This window comes from Podarcis liolepis (assembly GCF_965112155.1).
Source record: "Podarcis liolepis genome assembly, chromosome: 5".
Lineage (NCBI taxonomy): Eukaryota > Metazoa > Chordata > Lepidosauria > Squamata > Lacertidae > Podarcis > Podarcis liolepis.
Window position 1 is genome coordinate 52,486,701 of NC_139556.1, and position 22,288 is coordinate 52,508,988.

The window sequence follows — 22,288 nt, forward strand, 5'->3', positions numbered from 1 at the left end:
GTACTAATGATGAAATTCTCTTCATCAAGTTTTTACCTTGTTCAGGAAAGTACATGACACTAATTCATTATGTCCTGATAATAAATTATTGTACTGATCTGCCTGTAGAGGCAGCTGGTGAGGTGGTTCTCTCATACGGTTCACCCTGTATGTCAGTGGTCATGTGTGTATGATCTTAACAGTGCTTAGTTTATATTTCCGTTGCTATTTTCTTAACGTTGTTAATATGCTTTTATAGATTATAAATGCTATATTGATTTGTTAATCGTACAATATGACTTGTTTTAATTTTGTTCTTTGGTTTATTTTTTTAGTTGCTGCTTTGTTAACAGTGTTTTATAGATTGTAACTCACTGATGATTTGTTATTCTGTATGATTAATTTTTTTTATTTGTGATGTTCTATTATGTTCTATCATATCATTGTTATTTATTATTTGTAAGCTTCTTTGGGATTCATTTTAATAACAAGTGGCATAGAAATATAATAAATCAAATTACTCGTAAGGATACTATAATTGAGTTTAGGGTTAAACAAAATTGGGGGGGTGTCCTACTCCAATCTCATGATTTGTATTGCTGTTAGTTGGGCTTCTCTAGAAAAGAGGACTGCTAAAGTGATCAAGCCTTGGAGCAGCCACACTGGGCTGGCCAGTCCACCCTGAGATGTGCTTCTCTCTCTCCCACTCCCTCCCCTCGCCTCCATTGCAGGGCCAGCCAGTCCTGAGGGAGGAGCCAGGAAGCTTGTTCTGAGGTGCCCTGCTTCATCTGCCAGCCAGCCAGTGCTGCTTTCCTTTTTCTCTGGGGTGCGCTTAGAGCATCTGACGGCCATTGGCCCCACCCACTTCTTCACCCAGCTTGGCTCCCAATGGCTGGTCGTAGTGGGTTTCCTTCCCCCCCCCCCCCGGCTCCCCTCTTGCTGCCTTGGCAGCACTGTTGGTCCTTCCTCCCCTGGCTCTAGGGCTCTTGCAGGGACCCGACCCAGCTGTGGCCACCCAGTCTGTGTTGCCTTGGGACACCTCTGTTCTAGGTAAAGTTGGGTGGGTGGGGGCTTTTAAAGCTGACAATTATTAAGAGTGCCATGGAGATACAAAACACAGAAGTAGTGTGAGGAAGAGCATTGAAGAGTATCAACATGTGGAGGCGGCAGGGTTTCAAGACATGTGAAGGGATCGTGTCAAGCCTTGCCTTGGGGTGTGTGTGTGTGTGTGTGTGTGTGTGTGTGAGCATGGTGGGGATACATGTGAAGTAACTCCCTGGAAGGGATATATTGACATTTCAGGAGTCAGGGTTTAAGGGTGGGTAGGGGAGGATAAGGGAACGTGTGAATGGGTGGGCCTGATGGAAGTTGGGAGTGGTATTGGGGTGGTAAGCAGGTAAGAGTTTACCTTAAAGGCCTTTTCGCAGAAGCAAAAGTTAGGAATGGACTTGGGGGTTAGGTGGCCTGTGATCTGTGCATGCGTCTACAAGGAGAGGCAGACTGTATTTGGCAGTAACACCCCAGAGTCAGGATGACTGATGAGTAGAGAAGTTGAAGCAATATCAGATAGTTCCTTCTGAGAAGGAAAGCTACTTGGGGATTGTGGGAGGTGAGCAACTGTGAAACTTGCTTCCTTGAGGAGTGGCCAAATTCTGGGCTTAGCATTCTAGACCACCCCCCACCCCCTTCTAAACCCAACATGTTTTGGTTAAGTTCTAATTATCACAGTGGTGCTTAAAATCTAAACAAATTTTGGAGTGGAGTCATTGAGAGACACTGAAGTCTTGGGTTGTGACTCTTAAAAGTGGTTTTCTCTGAATGGCGATGGGAAGAGTTTGTGGTGCAAACTGAGGGTTTCTCAATGAAATCCTATGTATGTCTTTGTTGGGTGAGATTTAGAATTTCATCCTGTGAAAGTCTTGTGATAGTTCTGTGCTGCTGGGGGCTTGGATTGTGGAGATGTGGAAAGCCTACAATCCAAATGCTGGTTTTTGTTCTCTAAGCACCAGATAACACAAGTAGCTATGAAGGCAGTGCTTGCATCTGTTGATTAAGTCTATCAGAACTTTATGTAAAGAGCCAAATAGGCTAAATAAGTGCCCCACCAACTTTTTAAAGCAGCAAAGCAGAAGAGCCTATTGCATTTATATTCACCTTTTTCTCCAAGGAGTACCTGGTTCACCCCTTCCTCAGTTAATCCTATAATGACTCTGTGAGGTAAGTTAAGAGGCTTTGACTGGCCCAAGGTCACACAGTGAAATTCGTGACTGAGTGGGAATTTGAACCCTGATCTCCCAGGTCCTAGTCAAACACTCTAACCACTATACCACACTGGCTTCCTAGAGTACTTCTTCTATGGGGAAGCTATATAAATTGAGTAGGTAAATAAATATGGGGAAACATGTTATAATAATAATAATTTTAATATTTATACCCCACCCATCTGTTGGGCAGCTCCCAACAGAATATTAAAAACACGATAAAACATCAAACATTAAAAACGTCCCTAAACAGGACTGCCTTCAGAAGTCTTCTAAAAGTCAGATAGTTTTTAATTTCCTTGGCATCTGATGGGAGGGCGTTCGACCGCAACCTAGGTTTAAGGTACCATTTGGTGATTAGCTTATATATCTGAGTTTCTAACACTGCACCCCAATCTCCGTCCAGTGATGTGAGATTTCAGGGGTATCAGACAAGCTTACAAGGGTCTGTGTTCCCTTTTGGGACAGTGAGGCACAGCAGACACTGTGGTGTTTTTGTGATATATGGTTTATTTACACATATACAACCTGAACCTAGATGAAGGGATTGCAGAGTATTCACAGCCCGAATGGGTCTGGCCTTCTCCTTAGGCGCAGCATTGGATTCAAAGAACAGCAAAAAGCTGTGTTTCCTTTGTTCCAGCCCGCCACAGCCAGCCCACTTTGTATTCTATCCCCACTTTCTCTACCACCTTTGGTCTCTGCCCACCAACACACAGCTGGAGGAGGGGCCCCTCCCTCCTGATCTTCGCTCTCTTGCTGGTGTCCTTGATGAGCCATTATTCTGCTTTGTTCCTAAACGACTTACTCTCAGCTAGCCCTGTCAAATATGTCTGGCTTGTTAGCATAAGCTAAACTCAAGAAATTCTGTGTTTGACACAGTTTAATCAAACCTTGATTAATTCTAACTTTTACTAATTCTAGGATTTATGGATGCCTTGCACCCACAAAGCTCTGGCACCCCAGCACATAGCATTATGTTCAGCCTGTGTAGTTGAATCTTATGTCATAGAAGCTTCATCATTCTCTGGTGACCGTGATTTCAGGGAAGTCAATTCCAAGGGATAGACAGGGACCCACTCCAAGATTGAGTTTGTGCATAACAATATGCTTTTCCTTCCCCAGCACTGTGGTAGTTGAACAGTGGTGGGTGGCAAATGCTGGCATTCAACTGCCTTACTGGCCTTCACTGCATATCTGGCTGTTCAGTATTGCCAGGACAGTGTTAATATGTTGCGAAGATGTACTGGAATGTCTGCTGATAAATCACAACACAAGCTGGTATCAACCAGTACAAGAAGTCTTAAGATGGGGCTGTAACTCAAACTCAAATGAGTGGCACTAATGTTTCAAATATATGTTTAACGGGTTTGAGTCCTTTGTAGGAATAAAGTGTAGTATGTATTTTGAGATCAAACTAATGTCAAGGGCAGTGGTCAGTACATTGATGCTGCTTTAGAAAAGTCGGAGCCATTCCTCTCTCTGTCATAAATCCTAGCCAAAATCTTCATCAGATCTGATGCTGTGGCATATTTCTTGTTGACTTCAGTGGGTGAGATATGCATCATATGAACACAGAGGGATGGTTCATTTGATACAGAAAGCTAGCAAAGTTAGAACAGACTAAAATAGTCTCTTCCCTCCCACCCCAATTCAAAGAGCAGCTACTGTAAATAGGTGCTAGCATTTTATAGAAGGAGAGTGTAGAATATAGGCCAGAAACTGACTGACTGATTAGCTGAAATGGATGAGAAGGCCATTCAGCATACTAATGAAAATAAACTAAATTTGGAGATTGCTGTAACACATTTGGATGGTGTCCTAAAACAAAGCAGTTTCTGTCAGCTATTAGAGAAGATGGGCTGATGCAGCAAGAAAGCCATTATATCAAAACTTTGATTTGCCATCAGCTATTTTTAATTAGCTGTGTAAAGTGGAGACTGTCTGTCAATGAGAAGAAGTTTGAAGTCCAACCCACATTTGCTCATGCTTTGCAGCAAACACTTCACTGTCAGCATAAGAACATAAGAAAACCTGATGCATCAGGCCAGTGGCTCATCTAGGAAGGCATTTTGTTCTCATAATGGCCAACCAGATGCCTAAAGTATCCATGACAGGAGCCTATCCAACCTCTGCTTAAAAACCTTCCATGATGGAGAGACCACCACCTCCTGAGGGAGTCTGTTCCGCTATCGAACAGCTCTTGCTGTCAGAAAGTTCTTCCTGATATTTAGTCAGAATCTCTTTTCTTATAACCTGAATCGATAGTTTCAAGTCCTACCCTTCAGAGCAAGAGAAAACAACCTTTCTCCATCTTCCATGTGACAGCCCTTCAGATATTTGAAGATGCCTATCATATCTCCTCTCAGTCTCCTCTTTTCCAGACTAAATATGCCCAACCCCATCAACTGTTCCTAATAAGGCTTGGTTTCCAGACTCTTGATCACCTTGGTTGTCCTCCTCGGCATACGTTCCAGCTCGTCAATATCCTTCTTAGACTGTAGCACCCAGAACTGGACACAGTACTCCAGGTGGGATCTGACTAAGGCAGAATAGAGCAGTACAATGTCTTCCCTTGATCTGGACACTATACTTCTGTTGATGCAGCCTAGAATGGCATTAGCTTTTTTTGCTGCTGCATCATACTGTTGTCTCATGTTAAACTTGTGGTATACTAAGACCCCTAGATTCTTTTCACATGTACTACTGGCAATCCAGGTGTCTCCCCATCTTAATATTTGTGCAGTTGGTTCTTCCTGCCTAAGTGTAGAACCTTACATTTGTCCCTATTCATTCATTCGTTACCGTATTTTTCGCTCCATAGGACGCACACACATTTCCCCTCCAAAAATGAAGGGGAAATGTGTGTGCGTCCTATGGGGCGAATGCAGGCTTTCGCTGAAGCCTGGAGAGCGAGAGGGGTTGGTGTGCACCGACCCCTCTCGCTCTCCAGGATTCGCGCAGCTCTCCGCAAAGCGCGGGAGCCCGTGCCAGGCTCCCACGGCTTGCGGAGAGTTGCCTGCATGCTGAAGCCTGGGTGTGCTGAGCTCAGGAATTTTTTCCCCCTTTATTTCCCCCCTAAAAAACTAGGTGCGCCTTATGGGACGGTGCGTCCTATAGGGTGAAAAATGCGGTAATTTTGTCTTGATTGTCCGATCTGCTAAGGTCATCTTGAATTCTGATTCTGTCTTCTTCGGCACTAGCTACCCCACTAAGTTTGCTGTCATATGCAAATTTTATGAGCAATCCCCTCAATTCTTTCGTCCACATGTTTATAAAGACGTTGAACAACAAAGGACCCAGGACACAACCCTGTGGAAGCTCATTTGTCACTTTCCCCCAGGATGACGAGGACCATTAATGAGTACTCTTTGGGTTGGGTCAGTTGACCAATACCAAATCCACCTAACAGTTTCCCAATCTAGACTACAATTTGCCAGCTTCTCCACAAGAATATCATGGGGGACTTTATCAAAAGCCTTACTGCATGAGTGAAGATCATACAATAGAATGTGAATAAGAATACTGATGTGAAAATGTGGAGAGCTTAAGGGTGGGAAAATGAGAAACTACAAGAAACCAAAGTTGACAGATATGCCCATCCTTAAACCAAGGGTGGAGTACTTCTGGCCCTTGAGCTGGAAATAGTTCACAGCTGAATTTCTCCTGGGCTTTTCAGTTCCCTTCCTGCTCGGCAGGGAGCAGCTGAGAGGAAAAAGTTACTTGGTGTTATGCAGTCTGTGTAGCTGCAATTATTTTCTCTGCAAGATAATCCGCTGCAGGAAGATCAAAGTAGAGGGGGAAATACCCTGGATGAAATCCTTGCAAACATGGTTAGCGTGTTGGACTGAAGAAAACAGGTTAAAATCTTCACGTAACCCAAACCCCATTGGCTTAACCTAGTTTACAGGTTGTTAGTCCTCCTAGAGAACTATGTACGCTTTGGGTTCCTTTGAGGGAAGGTAGGATATAAATGTAGGAAAATGAATACATAAGATATCATTATCTGCAAATCAGTCTAGTGTATTGGTAGAAGAGAGCCTTTCATGAGTAATTCTGTCCACAATTTTTTAAAAAAAGGTTCAGATGTTAATGCATGTCAAATCAATTATGAGACCAACACAGGAAGTCCCACCATTTATTGCTGATTTTAATTGTCAACTCTATAAAAAATTCTCACTATCTTGAAGTGCTGCTATCAACACTATCATTCTTAGAAAATTAAACACGAGGCCCTGCTATTGTCTTTTATATTCTGCATTCATAGATGGGGCATTATACCTGATCCCACTTCCAATAGTGTTTCCACCTGCAACAGTTTTGGCATACATACTGTTTTATTTTGTTTTTTGGACAGTGTGTGTCCAATAGCTGCTCGCTATCCAAACCTTTTCATTCCACAAATATTCTGGGTATGTTTTTTGTTCTGCTTTTTTTGGTACTGTAGTACTATAGTGCCCCTATTATTGCCCTAGATAGCAATAATGTGGTATTGTTTGGGAAGCACTGCAGAACTAATTAAGCTGAATGATGTGTGGATGGTCCAGTATAAATCCAGTGTGTCATGCACAATTACTGCTTCACTCCTATGTTGCAGAATATACTTTCAAAAAACCCTAGTTTGGCAGGGTTCATGCTTCGCCAGGGTAACTATTTCATAGAATACCTGTCCAATAAATGTAGGTAGACTCACAAAATACACAAACCTTTGGTAACTAAATCATGTTGGGGAAAATTAGGAAATTTATAGCCAAGTCTTTTATTTACTCTTTTGTCTTTCTTCAAATAATCATCTTACTCATCATACATGCCAATTCTAATGATTTGTTTTCTTTAAGCAAATCAACATTACAATGACAGAAGGGTTTTCTTTTTTAAGAAAAAAAACAGACTCTTATTGGAGTTACAATATATCTTTTTTGATAATTTCTGACAGAAGTCAATTTTGCCCTAATTCTGGAAAAAATTATATGTAAATAGGATCATATGAATAGAACATATTGGCATATAAGTGCTTGCAGAACTGGGTCCTTTGTTTAGAATAACAACAAAGTGAGGTAAGAACAGTCAACAAAAATCATCACACTGTGACAACATAACTTCAGCATAAGAATCAGGTCTCCTTTTGAAATGTGAAACTATTTCAACAATCATGCCAGCATAATTTAGCAATGTGCAACTAATTAAAACAGCATAGCAGTCATGATAAAATGTAACCTAATGACCTCGGATGAGTGGGAACCACATACTGTACAACAGTTCCTTTTGATGTATTTAAATTCTTTTCTTTTTTATACATTCAGTCCTCATCCAAATTAAGTAGTCAAATGATAATACAAAAGAAAAACACCTACCAACTCACAAACAGGGCGTTATTACTGCTACTGCACCATCTTGGCATGCAAGTAACTATGTAGTCAAAGTGTAAACAGTGAAATGTTTCCCCCTTCCGGAAATAAAATGATTTTTTAATTAAAAAATGCAGGTATAATTATAAACATCAGTTATATTTGTATAGCTTTCATAATTAGCACAACTCCACTTTAAGTAAGAGTTTACACCTCTGCTGATAGATAACTCCCATACAGGCAGCTGTCAAACTAAGGACTGCTACTTTGCCCTTATGAGGAAGTTCTTGCAAGATGACTGGATGGGGAACCTGCCGTGACCAGTTCAGAGTGCAGCTCAGCTCCAAAGAAAATTGTAGATTTAGTCTTCTTCATTTCAGTGATGCTTAAGTTGAAGAATTAAATACTTAAATTTAATTGATTTTGAATTCATTTAACGTTCCCTGAATTTGAGACATTAAGCCTAAATATAAACGTGCTTCATCTGCCGCCACCTTCCGCAAACAACTTTTACATTAAATATTATGGTTGGATTCCAACATTAGTTATAACTGGAATAGACCTACTGAAACAAATGGATTTGATAATAATAATAATAATAATAATTTATAATAATAATTCATTATTTATACCCCACCCATTGATTTTCAGTGGGTCTGCTCTGAGTATGACTTAGTTGGGTACCACCTTATCATTCGCCTATTGTGGCATTCTACTTATGATCAGAGAATTGGGGGAATTTCCAAAACAACATGGGAGGTGGTGTGGCAGCTGTAGGGAAAATGGCCAAAATTTTGTCCCCCTCCTCTGTGAGTAGTTACCTCTGCTGGATCATTGTTCCTTCTGTAAATGGAAGGGCTGAACTGCATAATGAAAATAAAACAAGGACGCTGCTTGATATTTTCTTTAAAATAGCCAAAAAAATTAGCTTTTGTTGATAAGGTGATCTCACATACAGAAAAGTCATTCCAAGAGTTCCAAGTGATAAAACTTCATACAAGCCACTGGGGACTTTATTTTAGGGTACAGTGGAATTACTTAAATGCAATGAATACGAAGAGCTTGGATCTGTTGCTCTGAGAGGAAGGACTTTTAAATAACTGTGATAAAGGGGTAAGTGTGGCCAGGGGAACATTATTCTGCAAATAAGCGGATATGGCATTAATTTTAACACTGGACATTGAGGCTACCATTTGCCACAAACTTGAGTATGCTTGAGACTATTGTAATCAATAGACGTCAGGATGCTTAAAGCTACATTTGACTTCAGCCTTCACAATTATGTTAGTTTAAAAAGCATCAGATATTCTTCTGCAGAGAGTCTTGCAATTTTTGTTCTCCTGGGTCTTGCAATTTTGGAGATGGCTATTGGGGAAAAAGGGATCTTGGCTGCTGGACACGCTTTCCCAAACTCAGTCAGATCTGATAATGAGTTAGTTGGTTGGCATGGAAGACAAGCACGTACTCTTTGCTGTATTCACCATTCTGAATTCTTACATAGTAGAAAAGTCCAGTCTTTATCCTGCTTCAGACCTTAGACTGTGGCAGGGTCCTTTGGAAGGCAGAAATCTTTGATATGCATAAATCCTTTCAGAGTTTTTTTTTGTTTTGTTACATCTGGCTCATTGAAATACATGGTTTTTGCTATATCTGCCTATCACAAAGTTCAAATTATGCCTTCATATCAGGGTAATGATAATATTATTTATATCCCTAATAATGTCAGTTTCTGCTTTCTTAAGTGTGTGTATCTCAGCACTAATCAAGCTGAGAAACTGAATAACTCAACACTTCTAGCTATATAACAAGTCCTTTAGACTTACTTTAATTTTCCATGATATATTTCCTTCCACATTATAAAACAATGTACTATCTTTTCCCAGACATTTTTCTTTATTTCCTGATATGAATAACAAGAAGTGTGGAGAAGTATTTTTCTTATCATTACTGATGTCAGAATCTTTTCATAAGGTCCTCCAGTATATTCACCTTTGTCATTCCAGATGCCCTGCTTTGGGGCACAGCGGAAAGAAGGTGCTAATCTATCTGAGCCTGGAGGTTCTTACCACCATTCTTACCACCATCCAGAGGTTGCCTCCATAAAACCTGAGGCTGTATTTTAGCTTACAATGGAAGCTCTTTAAAAAAGAAAAAAGAAAGAAAAACATTACAGAATATACAAATGTGGTATTTTAATCTCAGACACAAGTTCCTTGACGTGTTGAAAGGTGGTGTTTTCGATTTCTGACTGCCGAACTCTTATCTTTACACTCTGAGGGCTTCTGTTGTGAAATGTCTATCAGTGCACTTGCAATTGCCAGTCCTGGAAGGAAAAGGAAAAGAGGAATTAACATTCTGCTATGAGAATACTTTTTTCGTGCTTTCTCTTTCTACTTTCACTGAGATGAGCTTCTAATTCCACTAGAAACTAGCTCACGAGCAATGGAATCAGACTTGCCATATGATTGCTTGAGCATTTCCTCCTGGTCTATTACAAAAGTTATGAGAGAAAACATACAAAACTGCAGTATTTTAACCACAGAAATCATTGTATTTATGTATTGCCTTTAGGAAAGTCTGATGGGAAAAGAAAGCCCCAAACTAATAATACCACTAAGTAGCAGCGATACTGATATAGTAGAATACCCCTATTTTCATCTAAGGAATGTTGGAGGGTATGACAAAAGTAAATAAGACACTTGTCACACACTGTAGCTGGGTTTTCATATAAACAACAACAACAAAGCAATACCAGGAGCCAGTGAAAGCAAAGAGTTATAGTCCTCTGTCCCTGTGCCATAGTCCCAATCCCACTCCTTCCCTGCTGGCTCTTTATTTTTAAAAACAAATAGGGTGTATTAATTAAGGCTTGGGATACATAGATTTGAGCTATTTTATCTAAATACAATGGTGCCTCGCAAGACGAAAAGAATCCGTTCCGCGAGTCTCTTCGTCTTGCGAAGCAAGCCCATTAGCGGCTTAGTGGATTAGCGCTATTAGCGGGCTTAGCGGATCAGCGGCTTAGCGGATCAGCTGATAAGCGGCTTAGCGGATCAGCTTTTAAGCGGCTTAGCGGATCAGCTTTTAAGCGGCTTAGCAGATCAGCTGTTAAGCGGCTTAGCGGCTTGGGAAAAGGGGGGGAAGGGGAAAAAACCCCGCAGGAACTCGCAAGACATTTTCGTCTTGCAAAGCAAGCCCATAGGAAATTCATTTTGCGAAGCACCTCCAAAACAAAAAACCCTTTCGTCTAGCGGGTTTTCCGTCTTGCGAGGCATTCGTCTTGCGGGGCACCACTGTACTGCTTCCCATCAAGTGAATTGCGGTGGGTGGGTTAGGATTAGGGTGTGTGTATTTATGAGACAAGCAGCACAAAAACCCAAACAACAAAACCAGTACTATAAAATACTATCTACAAAAAGCACTGGGTATTTTGGGTAAAAAAAAAAAGAGGGGTGCCAGATCATATCTTGATAAAAGTGCTGTGGGTACCAGCACAAATTGGCGGTCGTGGACTGCAAAGAAAAGACGTTATAGTTCTTTGTACCATTGAGCAGAATCACGAAAAGCACATTAAAATCCCCAACCATGCTACATACTTAAAACCAGATCTTAAAAGGCCTGGAAGAACATAAAAGACTTAAGCTGGCACTGAGGACATCAGCATGTGTGCAAGGCCAGGGGGTCAGGGAAAAGGAGGCATCAGTGAATTGCCTTACTAACTACAACTCTGCATGTTTTGTCAATTAAGAACAGCCATGAGAATGCTGATACTTAAATATCATACAATATTTGAAGATTCTTGACTTTGATTTCTAATTGTGCCACCATACACTGTTCTTCAGTAATTTTTGTCAACATGTCAGTATGCAAAAATTAGATGTATCTGTAAAATATTCCCTCATACTTTTTACTGAATCAAAATCATTTCCATGTTGCAAAAGCACAGATACAGAGGGCAAAATCCAACATGTGCAAAAAATGTTTCATGGCTTGTCAGAAGACCCAACGGGGTTCAAAAGGGACAGTTATTTCTCAGGGGGCAAAGTTAAAATGTAGAAGTAGCCTTTTGGATTCACTATATGCTTTTCCAGGTTCCACAAGAGTAGATCAACTTGTTGAAAAACTCTTCCCTGCTGTTCACAGAGAAGAAGGCTAGTTTATCTCTCCCCACATCATTCTGGATGCTGTCAGATGCTTCCCCATGATACTAATTATGGCAGCATCTCAGGGCAGGGCCATCTTTCTCCTCATGAGTCGGAGTATTCTTTTCACTGGCTTTGCTGTCCCACAGCCTGACTCTTGTTAAGCGAAGCTGTGAAGCTCCTACAAAGATGCTTCCTTTAATCTTCCTCCCTGCTCAGGATCACTTCTTCACATTGCACTAAACACGTAGTTTGGTGATACTTGTTTATTATGCTTCAGGTAGCATGGAGGGGGGATCAGAACTGTGGTGCATGTGATAAATACCTTTTGTAGTAGTCCCAAAGAAAACCCTCCTTGCCTGGAATTTCTGTTTACCACAGAAAAGAAGCTGGCACTACCACCATTGGGAACTTCTTTCCTATGACAAATAGTAGTGTGTGTGTGTGTGTGTGTGTGTGTGTGTGTGTGTGTGTCATCTGTATGTATGTGTATATGTATATGTATAGATGTTTATTAGAACTGCAGCATGAGAAACCGCCCCACAGTCCTTATTCCTTTTGCACATGTGAATGCTATTTAAATTACATAATCAAGCATGCCTTGCCACATTGTGTGATGTAGTTTGGCCCTAATTCATATCCTTTAATGCAGTGTTTCCCAACCACTGTTCCGCGGCACACTAGTGTGCCGCGAGATGTTGCCTGGTGTGCCGTGGGAAAAATTAAAAAGATTTTTTTTTTTTGTAAAAGTCAAATTAGGTCCTAATCTATCCCTCGAGCGCCCCTTGTCCGTTATTGTGACGCATGAAGTGTGTTCCCGCCCACTCCCCGCCCTCCCTTGCTTCTCTCTCTCTCTCTGTGGCGCTCTCCGCCGCTTCCTGCTGGGCATGCGCAGCTTGCCTCGCACTTCCGTTCCGGCCCCTCCTTCCCCCGACTACCCCGCCGCTCCGTTCCTTTCTCTTTCTCGTGTGTCAGAGAGCGGCGGCGCGAGTGCGGCGGTTCCCTCAGGGCTGATGGAGGGCTCGAGGAGGAGGAGGCAGGATGTGGAGGCGGAGAAAGCAGCGGCGGCCACCCCCCACCTCCGGCTCCAGGCCCGTGTAGAAAGCTGAGGGGGAGAGATAGATAGAGGTGGGCGGCGGCGGCGACCACGACCAACCGCCACAGTAGTTGTAGCGGCGGCAAGCAGGGACTCCCGCTCTCTCTCCGTCGTGTCTCTCTCTCTCTCTCCCGAGCCCGTCCGTTGAGTCTCCCGCGCGCCTCAGCTACAAGATGAGCATCGAGATCCCGCCGGGTCTGACTGAGCTGCTGCAGGGCTACACGGTGGAGGTGCTGCGGCACCGGCCGCCGGACCTGCTGGCCTTCGCCGCCGAGTACTTCGCCAAGCCGCGCTCTCTTTCCTGCCTCGCTTTGCTGCCTCCTCCCCCCCACCCCCAAAGCTTGGAGGTTCCCCGGCGCCGACCCGCAGGTTTGACCCCCTTCTCACACCTGTTCGCGTTCCTTGCACGGAATGGGGCGGATGGGGAGGAACGGGGCTCGCCGCTGCCTCCGCTCGCCCTCCCCCCCTCTGCCGGCGGTCCCGCGATTCTTGGCTTTTTGGCGGTTGGCACAGAAGGAAGGCAAGGGGGAGGGGGAAAAATTGAAACTTACACTTTCGTGCGTCCCTCCCGGCGTGACGCTGCACACTGACGTCACGGGGCTGTAATGGTGGTGTGCCTCGAGATTTTTTTCATGAAACAAGTGTGCCTTTGCCCAAAAAAGGTTGGGAAACACTGCTTTAATGGATCCATACAAATTAACATACACAAGCATGGGCCATGAAATCATTTCCCACATCATATTTGCCATTCTCTGATTCTGCATCATTCAGTAGCATTATGGCATTGGTGGCTGGAATAGCAGTGTTCAGCATGAAAGTGTCCTTCGTAAGAAGAAGTGCTAGGGGTTGTAGCCAACAGTAGTTGGCGTAGACCCATTGAAGTTAATAGAAATGACTACCTGAGTTCATTAATTTCAGTGGGCCCTTTCTGAAGAAAGCTTAGTTGGACAGAAAACCAGGACTTGCTTTGAGCCCTCGGGATGAAAGAAAGATCCAAATTAATTGGTGCCCGCCAGTCTTAAAAATACAAAAGAGCTGAACCTAACATGCTTTTCCCAAGTTTTCGTTTTCTTGAAATATGCTTTATTGGATGCTGTTCCTCTTACTCCACTATTCTGAAGGAACTTCTTTTTTTTTTTCAATCTAAAACTGCATACTGGGACATGCTTGCATGCTGTTAGAGTTCCATTAATATCAAGTCACTCCAGAAGATCATTTTTCAAAATGTCACACAAATCATCCGATGGAATTCACTTACCGTGTTCTCTAGGCCCAACACTGTTCCTTGTTATCAAAGCAGTACAATTAACTAGGGGAACAATTCATTACTTCAGACTGGCGGTCTAAAAGAATTTCATTTACCAAGTCAAAATGATGCACAGACTTGCTGCTGGCAAGTAGAATTTACATCAAAATGCAACCAAAGAGTCAATAAAAATGCTGGGGCTTAAATATTTATTATATGCTTTACCTTTATTTAATAGGGTTGTGTTTCCAAACAGTTAGAGTTAATATTATTGGCTGGAAATGTAAATCCTATGATATCTCCCATTTGTCACCCCTAGTTTCATGGCTTGTTATAATTTACTTCATGCATTCCCCCCTTTAAAAATACTCCCTCCTGAGCTGAGAGCCTCTGTTTCTTCAGTTCTGTAGCAGTAGTATTGTAGAATCAGCATGGTTCAGTATCAAATCACAGAAGCAGAATTAATGAGTCACATTCACAGGTCAGAAGCTTCTCTGTGATCTCGAGGTCAGGAAATTCCAAGTCCATCTTGGAATAGGATTTATCAAATCAGTTTTAGCTTTACAGAAATGGGGATGACTACTTTCCTAACCTTTGGTTAGGAAACAATCTATAGTTTCCTTTAGTGAATGCTAGAGACGCCATTAAAAGGAGCGGCCAATCCAATATGCCAGAGAAAATGACATTATTATTTTTAAAAGACAACACTAGAAACAAGAAAAAACAATATTATCTTGGTTGTACATAGAACAACTATAGTCTTCCCTAATGGCAATTTAGTGGTAATAGTTGATCCTCAAGTACTAAATGCCTAACTATAAAATTACTGGTGTGCGGGTTTTTTATTTTTAACAATTATGCAGAACAATTAATAAGTACAGAAATAAAATGTACCACAATAAAGCAGATTGCCTTGCAAACTGTGGTGTGCAATTTAAGATGTAAGTGCAACACTTGAATTTTACATTTGAACAATAGGCTTTGAAAATGGATTCATTCTGAGATAGCTTTCCCCGCTCCCCACAACTTTTGCAAGAGCAGGCAGTACTATACATTTTAATTTTCCAGCAAAACAGCTTCATTAGGCGTGAAAGGTTAATTGCAGGCTTAAGTGCAATTCAGGGAACCACACGTGAGGCTTTGGTGAATAGAGCCGCCTGCTACAGAAGGCAGTGAGCTATAAACTGTTTGCCCTGCTGAAATGTTTTACTACCTCATTTACTAACTGTCTTCTTTTACTGCTTGTATTTGTAGTTCTTTTAAACCTTTAATAGCTACAGTTTTATTTCACTGTAATCAGATTTAAATAGAAATACCCAGGCTGGGATGTTTGAATCTCTCTCTCCCCCCCCCCCCATTTTGTTGTATACAGCTACATACTAACTGATGGAAGACCATATTACCTTCCAGAATAAGAAACCAACATTTTATACTTTAGTTTTATTTGCTGGCTGAGAAATGTAAGTTTCCCCATTCCTCTATTGTTCATTTTAATTAAAAATTTATCATGCTAACGCTTTCTCCTTTGTTAAAGTGAAGGGTGTTAAAGATGACCTGCTAGTTTTGGTTAGGCAGATAATTGGAATACATCCCCTTTTTAAATACATATTATTGTAAGATACCATTCTGGATAGATAACTTTATTAGATTAAATTACTGGCATTTTCACATTGTTATGCAGAATCTGAACATTCACAATACGGAACACACTATGATAATTACAGTAAAGACCCATCAGTGTAGAATCTTTAATACTCTAAATGAAAATTAAAGAAGTTAACCATAATGTCACAAAGAAATTTAGAACAACAACCAGATTAGGCAAGAGTTGTCATGCAGGCAAGTTAAAAACAGAAAAGATGGTCCTCTAATGCCGTTTAAAACCAAAAGCTTCACATTTCAGCATTGCTGCAATTTCCTTGGTTAGTTTCCACCCCCCCAAAAAAAGCTCCTGTAAAAGCCCAGTAACTGAGGACTAAATGCAGCTGCATTAGTGCAATGAACTCATTACTTAGTATATTAATAATATCAGAGATCCCTGTACCTATGAAAGTTAATGCAAATGGCTCCAGTGAAATTTCAACCCTACTGAGAAAATAATGGGAATTAGAATGGCTAATCAGTGGTTAACATAGATCACCATGGAGCTCAACAAGTACATCTTCATTTTTATTTCATCAATACTATTTATAATTACACACTGGGCATTTTTACTAGGTTCTGCCATTTATTATGATCGTTTCAGTGCACTAAAGCACTCTGCAAGCACATATGAAAATATCCTGGTTCATCAACTCTCATTTATAATGGTGTGAGCACTATCTTAATGTTATGCCAGGGTTTCTACTCTTGCTAACCTTATTTATAAACATTAACTTCACTTGCACCCATTATTCAGAGAGAGTACGTTTACTGAACGCATCGTAAACCGAAGAAGAACTGAAAGGTACAAATCAGGTGCCCTTAGCCATCCTTTCCTCATCTCCCACCTCTGTGTTCAAAGATGCTGTGTTCGGCTCAGCTCACAAAGCAAGGCTGCATTTCAGCCCCCATTCATTTCAACTGGGTTTATCTGTAGCCAAACCCTATTAAAATGAATCAAGGTGCTCTCATTTCCCATCTTCTTTTGTTTTGTCCCATCATGGAACGAAAGATGGCATACATGTAGTTCTCAGGCAGTCACCTTTCTTCCCCTGTTCCTCTTTCTTCAGTCCCCAGCTTACCGTCTCTGTTCCCTTCCTCCAGGCTCCCCCTCTCTAAGACCCTGGTGTCCTTCATGTCATCTTTAGACTTCTGCTTCCTCTCTCCCTCATTTTTGGCTCATTTCTACCTCCTTACCTAAAGTACCCTCTTCTTTTTCACTGTTAGTTTTTGGTTAGGATGTGGAAAAGTATGTCCATTTAAGTAATGATATGAACTACAACTCCATTAAATCAAATATTTGTATTGTAGGCAGATCAGTGCTATTTTCTTTTATGGAACAAAATCCCATTCAGTAGTACTTTGTCTTGGACTCACCACATGGAAGCAGCTGTCACCACAACTGTCATCCCTAAATATGTAGCAAAATAAACATTCTCTGAAAGGCAATTATGTTGGCAGATTTATAAACTAAAGTGCCTTGAAATAACCTTTGGAAGCAAATTTTGGAAGCTAAACAGATCTGTGTTCAGCAGCTCCCTAACACTGCACCTAACTTCTTAAAAATCCAATTACACAGACTTCTTACTTAGCATAGATATTTGATGCATGATAGATCCTTTCCACCCAAATAATCAGTTTCTACTTTTAAAGTGTGTCTGCTCATTAATAGTGAATCAGTTAATCATAAGAAGACATACCTCTGCTCTCACAATGCTGTTTGTTCTTCTAATTTGATTTCAAGGAAATCCTTATTTGTGACTTCACAAGAATATAGTGTAGTATGTTAATCACACCTGAATCGTGTGTGATCTCCAAGGTAGAAGAGAAAACTCCACCTTACCTTATTGTAAACAGTGAAGACTGTGCAACATTAGTGACTTATAGTTTGTAGTTTGCATTTTTCAGCTGATTCTGTTTTCTGCTATTAAATCAGTGTCAGAACAAATCAGCAAGAGCTAGGTGATTGGAACTTAAAGGATGGAAAGCTGTAACTAGGAAGTTAAAAATTTTCCCCACTCCAATTCTACAGTCAGTAACCTCAAATCTTATGACTGGAATAAATTATGCAAAATGATCAGTGCACATACATATGCATATGCATGTTCTAATTCATAATTCAAGCAGAACTGCTTGTTTCCATGTTTTGCTTCTTTTTAGGGAAGTAAACTTTTTTAAAAGGGGGTAAATACAAATAGGAGACCCTGTAGTGTGATAAGGACCATCTAATTTTATACATCCCTTATGACCATGCTTTGGAACAGACTTTGTTTTTTCCTCCCAGAAATACAGAAAACTAAAGCATTTATCATCCATTTACAGTTACTAGTATAATCTCCTTTAATCCATGTATTTACCCTGGAAATCTCATTCTGCTGTTATCCCACATGCCAATCAGAATGAGCTGTTGACAGAGAAATGTCACACATATCAAAGAAATGATAGTCCTTGAAACACAAAATGTATGTCTTCATTTTACCCAGACTTTTTCGCTTATGTTTTCTATTTTACCTGTTCCAGTGAAAGCCCAAAGCCTTGCTAAAAATATAATCTGTTGAATAAGAGTATTAGGTTTTGGAAATCCTGATTTAAAATCTGTGGGGGAGAAATCTTTCTTAGCCTCAGTTCACCATCTGAAAAGTGGGTGTTGTGAGGATCTGTGAGATAAGGAAAAGCACACTATAAAGCACACTGCATACTTAAAGTAATATGAAAATGATCAATAATACTAAATTGGGAAAGCAACAGAATCTTCAGTTTTATCGGAAATGTCAGTGGCTTGTAACAGTTTCTTTCTTTTCTTTCTTTTCTTCTTTTGTACTGAAATTAATGATAATATTCTACAAAACTGATATTTGATGCTATCCCTTACAAAATCCTGCCATTTCCAAAGAGATTCACGGTGCCTCATTTTCACTTCAAATAGATGCCATATAATAGGGAAAACCTGCTCGATCTGAGTAATGATCAAAGCATCACTATCTTTGCTGTTGATATTGTGGTTAGGTTTGACAGTCTCCTGATAGGAGCTTAGCAAAGGAGAAAGAAAAACATTAGAAGCATAAAGTGTCCCATTTGCTTTTGTCTCAGATACTCATTTCTTCTTGGTTCCTTGTTAAAATCTATCCTTGTCAGACTACTTCAGTTTGTTCAAAGCTTCCCCATACCCCACATTTTGCCACCACCTCCATGGCAAATCCCAACTCCTTAGTAGACATTAGCTGTGGCCCATGGGGAAAGCATGCTATTCTTCCAAGTCCCTATCACCAAGCAATAGCTGAAGAAGAGAAAGCTATGTGCTTTAAAGTTTAATCAGTTTCGGATTTGTTTTATCTTCCCTATAAAACAAATGTACTGGTTGCCACTATCCAGTGATAAAGAAGGGTGAACAGGAAGAGGTGATTTTCATACTGTAAGCCATAGTTGTCATTTCAGATGTTTACTGCAACAAGAGTTTTCCACTCCAAGACAACAAAATTTGGGTACCTAGTCGGGCAAGGTCTGGGCTGGAGCCCAGTGCAAAAGGAACAGAGTCCATAGGAAACTAGCAGAGACGTAAGTCTGTTATTACATTACATGTACATAGGAAGCTTCCATGCCGCAAGTCAAATCCATCTAGCTTAGTATTGTGAGCACTGACTAGGAGCAACTCTCCAGGGTTTCATACAGGGAGTCTCTCCCATTGTTGCCTGGAGACGCTGGAGATTGAATTTGGGACCATCTACATGCAAAACTGATGCTCTGCCACTGAGCCAAGTCTTCTACTGCCAAGCAACCCTTCTATAAATGATGCAGGCCAACACAGTCGATATGACATAGGCTACAAATGTCTCACATAGGAAGAACTAAAAGTGCAAAACTAATTTAAGACCATGTCTGTCACTCAAATAAATAGCATTAAGAAATTAAACACCTGGAAAATATTCTAAAAATGTGTATCCGTTTTACAGATGGGAAACACTGAGGCTGAGAGTATCTAGTTTGTAGACAGCTTATTCTATGAATCCATAGCAGAGAACCCTAAGTATATAACTCAAACAAGTGGACCAAACTACGAGCTTCAAATCAAGCAAGCCCATAGAAAAAACTCAATCCGCACAAAGCAGATTACCCAGTCTTAGGGCTTTTTGAGGGTTCCAGTCAATCAGTCTTAAGAGGCTCCTCAGTGTCCCCTTCTGATGCCTTCTCCGTACTTCTAGGCAAGAAACTCTTACCTAGGGGAAAGAGAAGGGGGAGGCAGTGATAGGCCCTCTCAAAGATGGGTGGCTAATCTTTCCCAATGGAGATTAGAATTCAGCTAAAACTCTTAGGTTTCCTGGTGGCAAAAAGATGCTCAGTGTTTCATTTCCCACTCGCGGTATGGTTCCCGAATGAAGTCCTCAATCTCAATTCTGGGTAGAAATAGAGAGTCTACATCTGTGGGACTCACCTGCCCCAGTATGCATACTTGCACAAAGCATATATGTGCAAAATAAAAATAAAAATACACAACTTTAAAATAATAATGGGAAATCAACGTTTGCATCCTTTGACTGGCAATACGGGGCCCAGAAAGCCCCTAATTGGCCGAGTTGGTACCTTTCTATCAGTTTTGCAGCCCTAACATCAGCCCACTCTCATAGACAGACTTGGGAAATAGGATGTAATATACGGAAAGACGCCTGAAGGATAAATAAAGGTAAAATGCAGGAACAGAAAGACAGTGTGAGGCTGAAGGAAATGAATTTGGAGGGAGAATGGTCAGGGTTACAGTTATGAATCATTTATATTTGCCTTGCTTGTTTTCTGCCTTACAAGGAGAAATCCCTTGGCCTTTTGAAGAATGACTCTTTTGCATCTAAAAAGCCTGTGTTATCCAAGACCTCTGAGCAGGGGTAATTGTAATCTAATTGGGACAGTCAGTTCCAGCTTTTATGCAAAAGAGCAGCAGACAGAGCCTAGTTACCAATTGCCTGGGCATGTAACAGCATCTATTTTAGTTTTAGTTTTGTCCTCAACAGCAATGTCTGAAGAACAAGTTGCTTTTCTAAAATTTCCTTTCAAAACTGGAACAACTAGTTGACCCACTTCTATCTCGCTACACATACCCTCAATATATTCATTTCTGGGGTGCCTCTAAACTCTGAATTAGATTTGTATACCTAGATATCTTCAGATGGACCGAGTTTAGTGCTGCAGTTGGCAAAGACGTTACACGACGACAGAGGTTGAAGGTCTTGTACTGTATTTTGTATTGTAGAACTATATTTTCCTTCACAACTCACAAACTTTACTTGGTGATGAATATCTTCTTAGACGAATTATTATGGTGAACAAAAATTCTGGTACACCACTTTAATCAAAAGTAGATACTATCTTCACCTGTAATGTCTTCTATCTGCACCCATAATGTGTTCTCTCTTATACATTACATTCGGTAAGGTTGAGTAACTACCAGGATCAGAAGCGTTTTGGGGGGAGGCAGTTGCTAACATTCTACTTTAATATATTGTCGACTTTTTCCTTTAAGCTTGGGGGTTTTTTATGAAAAAAATGTTTGTTAAGCAAAATTAAGATTTTCCAGTTATTCAGTATCCAGCTGAATTCTGCCATTAAATATTCAGTGCATCTCAGATTCCATTGCTAGCAGTCATAATGACAAATAAATAATCTTTGGTATTTAATTCAGGATTAAGTCAACCAGTTCTTAGAATTTGGAAAGCAGATTACTGTGCGAGACCTCCAGGCCTTCAAACATTTGTGATGCATGGCTAGTCAGATTATCTGCAGTACACCCATAAACATCAGACACATCAGGGGGAAAAAGGAAGCGAGAAAAGCAAAATAGTAAATATCCTCCTCTCAATATTGGCTAGCTCCATTACCAAAGCTGGCCCAATCTCATTCAGCATATTGATTTAACTCAGTCCAGCAGAAATGACTAGGACTTTGCTCATAGGTTTAAGTCACAGGAATGTTTTCCATTGAGGAAGCTAATGTGGTGAAGGAACTGTTACAAAAAATGTTGCAGACTCAGAAATAATGGAAAAAGTTGGAGCCTTACATCGACAAATTATGAAGGCTGCTTTCCTTTTGACAAATGATGTGCATTTTTTTTCAAAACTGAATTTTTCTTCTATATATATAACTGGTGTCTAGTTTTATTTGTAACTTCAAGTTATAAAATAACTCTGGCCCATTTACATCAACCATACCTTCGTATCCAACCCCCCCCCTAAAGTTCTCTCCCTGCCCCCCATTAGTTCCATTTCTATCTTGTTTGTATAAAGTTGTAAATCTGAGCACAGATTAGTGCCTCTATAGCACAGGAGAACTTTCCCCTCTTATTTACCACTATGACATCTGCTTTGATCCAGCACGGATAATGCTATAACCCTTGTCAGGAAGCAAAAGGAATATTTTGTTGATTGGTGGAAATACCTGTTTGCTCCATTTCCCTTTTTACAGTAATTTCCCATAGCCCGACCACACATAGTGTTGACTACACTAGATCACTAGCAGGAAGGTGAAGGAGGGAGAGAATGACCTGATTCTGATCTGCGTGCTGAGCTCAGGGCAAAAAGGGGATGGGGCAG

The 22,288-nt window shown here is 40.8% G+C and overlaps 1 protein-coding gene and 1 long non-coding RNA gene across 9 annotated transcripts in view; one reads left to right on the forward strand and one right to left on the reverse strand.

Moving 5' to 3' along the window:
* LOC310707695 overlaps positions 1-22,288 on the forward strand; it is a 124,507-nt gene that overhangs the window by 78,123 nt on the left and 24,096 nt on the right. The gene's annotated exons all lie outside the window — the stretch shown is intronic.
* ATRNL1 (attractin like 1) overlaps positions 6,984-22,288 on the reverse strand; it is a 494,510-nt gene continuing 479,205 nt past the window's right edge. The window contains exons 30-31 of one of the 3 annotated variants that reach the window (XM_083504739.1): positions 14,085-14,135; positions 6,984-9,911 (exon numbers count right to left, since the gene is read on the reverse strand). In XM_083504739.1, the coding sequence (XP_083360865.1) occupies positions 9,787-9,911; positions 14,085-14,135 (176 nt within the window). In that variant the 3' untranslated portion in view covers positions 6,984-9,786. Of the gene's footprint in view, positions 9,912-13,750; positions 13,801-14,084; positions 14,136-22,288 lie in introns of those variants that run through there. The other 2 variants (XM_083504741.1, XM_083504740.1) reach the window with 2 other exon arrangements.